The sequence below is a fragment of the Pleurodeles waltl genome, chromosome 10 (assembly GCF_031143425.1).
Source record: "Pleurodeles waltl isolate 20211129_DDA chromosome 10, aPleWal1.hap1.20221129, whole genome shotgun sequence".
Taxonomy (NCBI): domain Eukaryota; kingdom Metazoa; phylum Chordata; class Amphibia; order Caudata; family Salamandridae; genus Pleurodeles; species Pleurodeles waltl.
The window spans coordinates 65,862,802-65,873,709 of NC_090449.1; the positions used below are offsets into that span (position 1 = coordinate 65,862,802).

The following is a 10,908-nucleotide window of genomic DNA, read 5'->3' on the forward strand; positions in this document are numbered from 1 at the left end:
GCGGGAAAAAGGGTTGCAGCACAAGCAGCAAATCAGTGGCGTATCGCCAACTCGCAACCACTCTTGGCGAGATACGACAGGGCTCACTGGGATGAAATGCAACATCTCATCGAACACCTACCCAAAGAGCTCCAAAAATGAGCGCAACAGGTGGTGGAAGAGGGACAAAGTATCTCGAACAATCAGATACGGTCTTCCATGGATGCAGCGGATACAGCGGCACGGACAATAAACACTGCAGTCACAATAAGGAGGCACGCATGGCTGCGCACATCTGGGTTCAAACCTGAAATACAGCAGGCTGTGCTTAATATGCCGTTTAATGAACAGCAATTGTTTGGGCCGGAGGTGGACACTGCCATTGAAAAACTAAAAAAGGACACCGATACAGCCAAAGCCATGGGCGCACTGTACTCCCCGCAGAGCAGAGGCACATTTCGGAAAACACCTTTTAGGGGAGGGTTTCGAGGTCAACCCACAGAAACCAACACCTCACAAACAAGACCACCTACCTACCAGGGACAATATCAAAGGGGAGGTTTTTGGGGACAATACAGAGGAGGCCAATTCCCAAGAAATCGGGGAAAATTTCAAGGTCCCAAAACCCCTCAAAATAAACAGTGACTCACAAGTCACACAACCCCTTCACACAACACCAGTGGGGGGAAGACTAAGCCAGTTCTACAAATCTTGGGAGGCAATAACAACAGACACTTGGGTCTTAGCAATTATCCAACATGGTTATTGCATAGAATTTCTCCAATTCCCTCCAAACGTCCCACCGAAAGCACACAATATGTCAAAACAGCATATAGATCTTCTAGGACTAGAAGTTCAAGCATTACTGCAAAAGGACGCAATAGAATTAGTACCAAATCTACAGAAAAACACAGGAGTTTACTCACTGTACTTTCTAATACCAAAAAAGGACAAAACTCTGAGACCAATACTAGATCTCAGAACACTAAATACCTACATAAAATCAGACCACTTTCACATGGTCACATTACAAGACGTAATCCCACTGCTCAAACAGCAAGACTACATGACAACATTAGACCTAAAAGATGCTTATTTCCATATACCGATACATCCTTCACACAGGAAATACCTAAGGTTCGTATTCAAAGGAATACATTACCAATTCAAAGTGTTACCATTCGGAATAACAACGGCGCCAAGAGTCTTTACCAAATGCCTAGCAGTAGTAGCTGCACATATCAGAAGGCAGCAAATACACGTTTTCCCTTACTTAGACGACTGGTTAATCAAAACCAACACGCTAACAAAGTGTTCATATCACACAAAGTATGTCATACAGACCCTTCACAAGCTGGGTTTCTCCATCAACTATGCAAAGTCACACCTTTTGCCGTGCCAAACACAGCAATACTTAGGAGCAACAATCAACACAACAGAAGGGATAGCCACTCCAAGTCCACAAAGGGTTCAAACATTTCACAAGGTAATACAGGCCATGTATCCAACACAAAAGATACAAGCAAAAATGGTATTAAAACTCCTAGGCATGATGTCTTCATGCATAGCCATTGTCCCAAACGCAAGGTTACACATGCGGCCCTTACAACAGTGCCTAGCATCACAATGGTCACATGCACAGGGTCAACTTCTAGATCTGGTGTTGATAGACCGCCAAACATACATCTCGCTTCTATGGTGGAACAGTACAAATTTAAACAAAGGGCGGCCTTTCCAAGACCCAGTGCCACAATACGTCATAACAGATGCTTCCATGACAGGGTGGGGTGCACACCTCAATCAACACAGCATCCAAGGACAATGGGACATACATCAAAGGCAGTTTCACATAAATCACCTAGAACTGTTAGCAGTATTTCTAGCGCTGAAAGCATTTCAGCCCATGATAACCCACAAATACATTCTTGTCAAAACAGACAACATGACCACAATGTATTATTTAAACAAACAGGGGGGGACACACTCGACACAGTTGTGTCTCCTAACACAAAAAATATGGAATTGGGCGATTCACAACCACATTCGCCTAATAGCACAATTTATTCCAGGGATCCAAAACCAGCTAGCAGACAATCTCTCTCGGGATCACCAACAAATCCACGAATGGGAAATTCACCCCCAAATACTGAACACTTACTTTCAAATTTGGGGAACACCCCAAATAGACCTATTTGCAACAAAAGAAAACTCAAAATGCCAAAACTTCGCATCCAGGTACCCACACCACCAATCCCAAGGCAATGCTCTATGGATGAATTGGTCAGGGATATTTGCGTACGCTTTTCCCCCCCTCTCCCTCTCCTTCCATATCTAGTAAACAGATTGAGTCAAAACAAACTCAAACTCATACTAATAGCACCAACATGGGCAAGACAACCTTGGTACACAACACTACTAGACCTGTCAGTAGTACCTCATGTCAAGCTACCCAACAGACCAGATCTGTTAACACAACACAAACAACAGATCAGGCATCCAAACCCAGCATCGCTGAATCTAGCAATTTGGCTCCTGAAATCCTAGAATTCGGACACTTAGACCTCACACAGGAATGTATGGAGGTCATAAAACAAGCTAGAAGACCTTCCACTAGACACTGCTATGCAAATAAATGGAAAAGATTTGTTTGTTACTGCCATAACAATCAAATTCAACCATTACACACATCTACAAAAGATGTAGTGGGATATTTACTACATTTGCAAAAATCAAATCTAGCTTTTTCTTCCATAAAGATACATCTCACCGCAATATCTGCTTACCTGCAGATTACTCACTCAACTTCACTATTCAGAATACCAGTCATTAAAGCCTTTATGGAAGGCCTAAAGAGAATTATACCACCAAGGACACCACCTGTTCCTTCATGGAACCTCAACATTGTCTTAACAAGACTCATGGGTCCACCTTTCGAGCCCATGCATTCTTGTGAAATGCAATACTTAACGTGGAAAGTTGCATTTCTCATTGCCATCACATCTCTAAGAAGAGTGAGTGAGATTCAGGCATTTACCATACAAGAACCATTTATTCAAATACATAAAAATAAAATAGCTCTAAGAACAAATCCAAAATTCTTACCAAAGGTTGTCTCACCGTTCCACTTAAATCAAACAGTAGAATTACCAGTGTTCTTCCCACAGCCAGATTCCGTAGCTGAAAGAGCACTACATACATTAGACATCAAAAGAGCACTAATGTACTACATTGACAGAACAAAACTAATTAGAAAGACAAAACAACTATTTATTGCCTTTCAAAAACCTCATACAGGAAATCCTATTTCAAAACAAGGCATTGCTAGATGGATAGTTAGGTGCATCCAAACCTGCTATCTTAAAGCAAAGAGAGAGCTGCCTATTACACCAAAGGCACACTCAACCAGAAAGAAAGGTGCTACTATGGCCTTTCTAGGAAATATTCCAATGAACGAAATATGTAAGGCAGCAACATGGTCTACGCCTCATACATTTACTAAGCACTACTGTGTAGATGTGTTATCTGCACAACAAGCCACAGTAGGGCAAGCTGTACTAAGAACTTTATTTCAAACTACTTCAACTCCTACAGGCTGAACCACCGCTTTTGGGGAGATAACTGCTTACTAGTCTATGCACAGCATGTGTATCTGCAGCTACACATGCCACCGAACGGAAAATGTCACTTACCCAGTGTACATCTGTTTGTGGCATTAGTCGCTGCAGATTCACATGCGCCCACCCGCCTCCCCGGGAGCCTGTAGCCGTTTAGAAGTAGATCTTCAACATTTGTACATTTGTAAATATATTACTTTAACCTTCATTTTGTACATACATATTCATTCCATTGCATGGGCACTATTACTAGCATACACAACTCCTACCTCACCCTCTGAGGGGAAAACAATCTAAGATGGAGTCGACGCCCATGCGCAATGGAACCGAAGTGGGAGGAGTCCCTCGGTCTCGTGACTCGAAAAGACTTCTTCGAAGAAAAACAACTTGTAACACTCCGAGCCCAAAACCAGACGGCGGACTGTGCACAGCATGTGAATCTGCAGCGACTAATGCCACGAACAGATGTACACTGGGTAAGTGACATTTTCCTTTCTAGGACCTCTTAATAGAGACATTTGGGAAGTTTTAGTTCATAAGGACAAGTAGAGGCTCCTTCGTGAGTTTAAGGTTGAATGCGATTTTTATTCATGTTTTTGAAACAACCAAAAAACAGTGGGATTAAACTGTTGGCCCACCCCCTCCACCTCCCAGCTCATGTAATCGCAATGTCACACTAGGTTAGTGTGGACGTGCACATCAGTTGTCTGCGGTCTGCTACAAAACATGAAGTGTCGCATCCGTACCTTGCATGGTATCCGCTGTTGGCTGTAGTCTCAAAATAACCACACGTTTCTAGACCATTCCTGAGTTTGTAGGACCAAGGATAAGGTCAGCTTAGCTGAAAGTAATAGTCACTTAATCAAAGATCGACGCCCCCTTTTGGTCCTCAAGGTTTCTTCTGGCATCCATCCCCGTGAAATACTTTTAGGTGTTCTGTAACCCTTATGGCCATAATAACCCTATGTTGGACATAACCACTTAGGGGTGTCCAACCATTAAAATATTAGCTGCATTAGGGTTATATGGCTGAATACAATTCATTGAAAAGGCACATTTAGGTATTTTTTCCCCAAAGATCAAGACATTTGGTTGGGACCTGATTGAGCTCATTTCAAATATTAATGGCATGTTAATAAAATGATTTGCCACACAGGCAAGTATATATATATATATATATATTTTTTTTCTTTCAAACTCTCGGGTCAGTCGTCTAGCATGCTAAGGCAGAATGAATGTTGGCTTGTAAATAATGTTAGAGGCGATCTTATATCAGTAGGCCCCCCTTAACTGAGAGAGCTATATGATGGATACAAAGAACCTTAAAATTCATCTTTGTTTTGCGTCAGAAGCCAGTGCAGAGCTCGCAAATATTTAGGTATTGACTGATGCCTAGGGATTGCTAATATCCATCTCCCCGCTTTATTTTGGATACGCTGTGGGTTTCTCAGCAACGCAGCAGATAAACCAATGTAAAGACAGTTACTGAGGTCCAGTAGTGACATGATTCCCTCTTAAATGTTTTTGTTTCTTTTTAATTCGTTTTGAATAAGAGCTGAAGATAATAAAAACAGTAGTGTGTCTATTAATTTCATTTGAAAAAGTCAGCTTATGTATATCGAATATTGGTACAGTCCCACAGTGTGTGAGCAATTGTACCCATCTCGTCACATCACGAACACGAGTTCATTCTCTTAGTGCCCGTTGCCAAGGCAGACTCCAGTGCCGGGTTTGATAAAGAATCCCGGACATCATCTACATAGAGTCAGATTAAGTTCGTCTGGCCCAAGTTTCATCGATTCAATGTCTCTTACTTCGCCGACCCGATTCATGAAGTGCTTAAGGTAAAGTGCAGGAAGTAAACATGATAAAGATCAGGTCTAAGCACAATCTGCATATCATCCCGGGTAGTTCCTCAAAGAAGCAAATGTCCACTTTCTTTTAATCAAGTCGCCGGAGGGTCATCATTTGTTTGCTCTGATTGAGTGCTCTCACGTTAAAATAGTTGTGCCTGAATGTGCACCCGTTGCCACACACTCTTATGTGGGTGCTACTACAACGCTGAAAGCATTCAGTTGTATTATGTCTATGGGTTCCACTTCCTGCCTTTCTTTAGGGCTTCCACCCACCTAGTTCATCTTCTTTCAGTCTTTGACGCTGTTTATATGAGGCTGGGATCCCCAATTCCTGTCTGCCAGTCTCACATTTAGAATGGTTTACTGCATTTGTTATGTTAATATCAATGTAATCTTAAGTGGCCGCATTCATGCTGTATTTTTTCTCCTGTTTTGTGCAATTCTATAACAGGCTTATGGCATATGTCGCAGCTCTTATTTTAGGGGACCTTGATATCCAGTTAGCTTGAGAGCGAGGGAGCTAGTTCGGCTGTTGAGGTGCTCTAAAGGAGACCGCCTTGTTTTGCCATTTTTGCTCCTGGCAGTTGTCTCCTGATTTTGCATCGTTTTAAAGAGCTTAATTCAACTTGAGACCACCACTGTGTCCTCTCCCTTTTCCCGAGTTCTGTCACTAACTGCTAGTCGGGAGCTCGGCATGCCCAGACCCGCTGCTTTGTTGTGTGGTGGCTGCTAGGTTGTGCGAAGTAGTGCCTTGGTATTTTGTTATGGATGTTCCAGTTTTATGCTTACAAGCTTTCACAATGAACCTAAACACAAAGTGCCAGAGTTGGTTACCTTAGATTGCTTGTTGAGCAAAAACAAAAAAAAAATACTGGCATTGCGACTGGTGACTAACTTTTCCTTTTATGTGTTTTACATGTGTTGAGAGACCACATTAACAAAATGTGTGCATAAAAACCAGAATAGCAACTGTATTACCTTCATGTAACATTATCTTTGGATGTGAATATGTGTCATTGTACCCGCTCTGTTTACGTCTCCTACAATGCTGTTAGTATGAGTTTTGGGATCACAGCCTTGAGCAAACCAAGTCCAAGGATTGTTGTAGCTTGAATGGTGGTCATAAAGTGAAAAAATATTTTAATTGTGGTCATATAAATTGCTGTGAACACGTATTACAGCTTTAATACTGTCTTGTTTTGATGTCCTCAGGCGTTCCAACTGGGTCCGACGGAAGCCTCCTATTATTGGGTTTATTGGGTACCAACGCAGTATGTGGACGCTATCAAGGACACCGTCCTGGGCAAGTGGCAGTATTTTTGAAGTCATGTTCACCTCTGGCGCAGGAGATGGACCCCAAATAACAGGACATTAGGAGGGGACGACCTGCCATCACCTGGGCCTTGAGGATCCAGGCACTGTTTGCCATAGAACTTTGACACTGTTGACCCTTCACTCGACATTGATGGGAGCCAGAGGTGACGTCCGGCCACTCTTAGTTTATTTTTTAACTTAAAAACAAATGTTCTGCAGTCCGCTTCAGGTGTATTCAGAGACAAAGGAAACCAGTCTTTATCCAGAAAATGTTATCCATGAGAAAATAAGAATCTTCTGCCAAAAAATATATAACAGATAGCTCTTCCAGGAAGTTTTGACACAAAAAATTACAAAAATATATTTTTTTTTAACTGGATTTGAAAAGAAGACGAATATTTTCTTAATTGCACTGCAAACGTTTCACTTAATTTGGCACTTTTCATGTTAACAAAATGTTTTTTAAAATACCTTGATCTTTCACAAGCCATAGTAAGTTTTCTGGCCATGTGGCTGCTTATGTAGCAAGAAGTTTTGTTAACTAATCATTATGCTTTTTAATCCCAAAGATTTTTTGGTTTTGCTTCTTTCTGTCCTTCGGCGACAGTGGGTAGAGGTTCATTTGAACAGTTGAATAGTACCACAGCTTTCTTTCTGAGGAGCCCCTAAGTCTGTAGTTTGTGGTTAAGTTTTCCTGGGATGTCTAACAGAAAGATTTATTTTCCTTTTCTGCCTTAACCTCCAGTTCCCAAAACTGCAGAAACAGACCTACTAAATTTTGATTCAGAGCAGCCCTTGCCATCAAATGTCACTGCTGGGCATCTCACCTGATTAGAGGGAGGGTGCTTAGAGAGTGTCAATAGCTGAGTCTTTGAGCAAATACCTATTGAGATGTCCAAATATTATTGTACTTATTGTAAAGGAGAGTTCTTAAATGGAACAAGAGGTGGAGGAATGTACCATCTTCTCAGAAGCATGTTAGCGTGAATATCCAGTGGTTTATCACTGTGACACAGTTGTGTTATTTTACCTCTTGTGGTTACCCCTGGCTTTATACCATACCCACAGATATTTTCACTCTGGCCTGTCTTCATTGAGAGCACTGCTTGAGACTAGCAGCTGTCCTCCCTGCCGTCTGTGCTTCCAGGGTAACTTATATACAGTGGATGGTAAGTGTTTTGACACCAGATGTTGTTGGATATTGTGCCAGCGTGTGCTGGTGGTGAAACCACCTGGTATCCTGGGCAAACAATGGACCCTACCATCTTCTTTAAGCTTTAAAATGTCTCACTTTCTTAAATGTGCCTATGTATGGTTTAAATCAAGTCACCTCTAATGTAAGACTACATAGAGATTTGAAAAATGTCTACAAGAAATGCATGGGCAGAAAATCTTTTTGATTTGCTGCAGGTATAGACAGCCTTTCAGTGCTAGGGCGGCAGTGCTTATGGAATTGTCTCACATATGCAGATTTTCACGTTTCTGAATGGATCAAGCATTGCAGTAGCTTCAATATGCACTTCTTCTCTTTGGCTGGATGGTTTGGTATTGGCAGTATGTTCCCTAGCATTAACGATTTTATAGATCTCCTTTCTGTGATTACGTCCTCAGCACCAAACACATTCAATGCAGAGTTCATCCAGTGATGGGACTCTATGAAACATTGGTAGCTTTGTTCACTCACATCAGTATCTTCCATAGAACCTTCCATCTCCGGTACTGAATGGCTTAGCAGTGGCACATACTTACAAGACCATTCACCCCTAGAACCAGATGGCTAAGAGTTGATGCAGGACATGGAAGCTCATTACCGCTGTAAATGGTGTGCTGACAGTTGACTCTTTTTCACAAATCTTTTAATATCTAGTATTTAATGGTAGAAAGATGGACATAGACATGCACTATAATTTCTCTTTAGAATTGTATGGCCAAGGTGAGATTGGCATAGCAAAAAAAATACATAATCTTAAAGACTGAGTGGCAAAAGAGACTGAACATTGCCCTATTCATGTCTTAATACCTCAAATGGATATCATAAATACTGAGCCTTCTAATTTTATCTCTAGGGGTCCAGAGCCTTTAGATTCATACTTGGATACAAACCTTTCACCTCTGCAGCTAGATGGCTTAGAGCATTGTCCACTAACTACAGAGCATTCTACACTACGATTGGTGGGCTCAGAAGACTGCAGATGGGAATAACCTTCCACCTTCAGTGTTGGTAATTGAGTGATGCAGGGGGATACTGGCCCCGTGGTACAAATCAATCACTTGGGTCAAGTGATCGTACTAGCAATCTGGATTTAGAATAGATTAGAACAGAGATGCATATCATATATGTAATCGAATGGCCCTAGTATTGATAACTAAATCAAGGACTGAATTGCTTTCTACAGTGAGGGTGGCATACCTGTGTAGGACCGGTTGTCTTAAGGACACTAAACTCTAGCTGATTTGGATGATTTCAGTGTGAGTTGCGGGCCGATACGACCTTTCACCCTTTAGTTTAGTTTTTTATTTTATTTTTATTTGTATTTAAAAATATTGAAGGAGGTATGTCAGTACTTTGAATTCTAGCTACTGGTTGCTTGAAGAGTATGGAAACCTACACTTGCGATACACTGTCAGTTGTTTTGAGGATGTGCAATGCATCGGTTATTTGTTGCAGTGGAAAGCAAATAAGATTCTGATACGAAGCCTTTCACCTCTTAGCATGATGGAGCTCCCATTTTCGACTCAAGGGTACAGAACCATTCAACTCTTAGGTTAGGTGAAGGTTGAGGTAGGCATGGTATTTCATTTCTGGGTCATGATAGTTCAGGAGTCTGGTAAAGCCAGCACACATTACCCCAGTTGAATACCTTGCTTCTGTACACATATCCAATCAGATCTTATAAGTATTAGATAAGTATGGAGGAAAGACCTAGACATCAAGAGCTCTTCATTTAAATGTGAAAGGTTCTGCAGATTGAAAGATGTATGCAGAACCTTTCTTTCTAGGTGTTTTACACAAGAATAGGCTTTCCCTCTTGGTGACGATATTGTTCATGAAATCCAGATCTATCTGTAGAGTCTTCCAACTGAAGGACAGATACATGAGAGGATATTACAAGACTGCCATTGCTAAGATTAAGGAAAAGAGGCATTGACCGAATTGTAAACAGTGTTTCACCTCTGTACTGGATATGAAGAATATATAAAACATGGGTGATTTTTGGGCAAGGTGGGAAAGTAAACCATGAGAACACCTTTTACATCGCACTGACTGGGAGATTATACTAGTATGCGGAACCTTTTTCTTGTTTCGGTTGGACCTATACAGTATTGTTCTGTAGGCTGCTCATTTGATCTTAACTCAGGTTAGTAGTGACCGAACGTCATTAGCATTTGTGGCCACATAGTGACCCATGTGAGATGAGTTGGTGGTCTCAGTACAGTTATGAATGGACAGGTGTCCATATCAAAACCACTGTCTCTGTTTGCACTATTGACACTCAAGTTGTCAGTCTTGCAATGAGATCAAGGATTGAATGGATACTGATACTGAACTCCCTTCCCAAGCTGTGTAGTGATCATATCAGAAGGCGGCCAGGTATTAAATGGAGGACATGGCAAAATGCTCTCCTACCCTGGCAAGAAATACTTTCCAGAGCTAGGTGGTATGCCATATATCGTCTGTGGGTCAAAGGAGGATTTCAGTTTTCTATCTTTGCCAGTCCAGCATCTTTCAAAGACATGACAGTCACAAGAGAAGTTGTAACACATAATAAAAGAGCATTTAACCAAAAGCTACTTGTTTCCATTGGACATGTCCTACATGTGGTTTTCCAGTGCTGCTGCCTTTTCAGTGTGTGGCTCCTGATAATGTGCTACTCCGTGTGCCACTCCATGTGCCCTTCTGTGTTTTAACAGTCTAATATCCAACAGTTTAGTTTTCCTAGAATGATAGGGTGTGAACACCAGTGAAGTAAGTAGACAAAAATGAGACATTATTCATAGTTTGTTGTTATTTAACTCGGACTAATAGATTGTGCATTCTCCTTAATTGACGGATCCAAAGCATTTGCCTCGCCAGCTACAGAGCCCATTATCTACCTGAAGCACTTCACATCCTCTCCATTATGTAGCTTCGTTTATCTACTCCT

General features: G+C 41.5%; 1 protein-coding gene across 2 annotated transcripts in view; it reads left to right on the top strand.

Moving 5' to 3' along the window:
• The window catches only part of UBFD1 (ubiquitin family domain containing 1), a 60,357-nt gene extending 53,024 nt beyond the window's left edge, over positions 1-7,333 (top strand). For both annotated transcript variants that reach the window (XM_069209675.1, XM_069209677.1), the window contains one exon: positions 6,662-7,333. In XM_069209675.1, coding sequence (XP_069065776.1) covers positions 6,662-6,824 — 163 coding nt within the window. In that variant the 3' untranslated portion in view covers positions 6,825-7,333. The remainder of the gene's footprint in view (positions 1-6,661) is intronic.
• Positions 7,334-10,908: the final 3,575 nt, after the last annotated feature.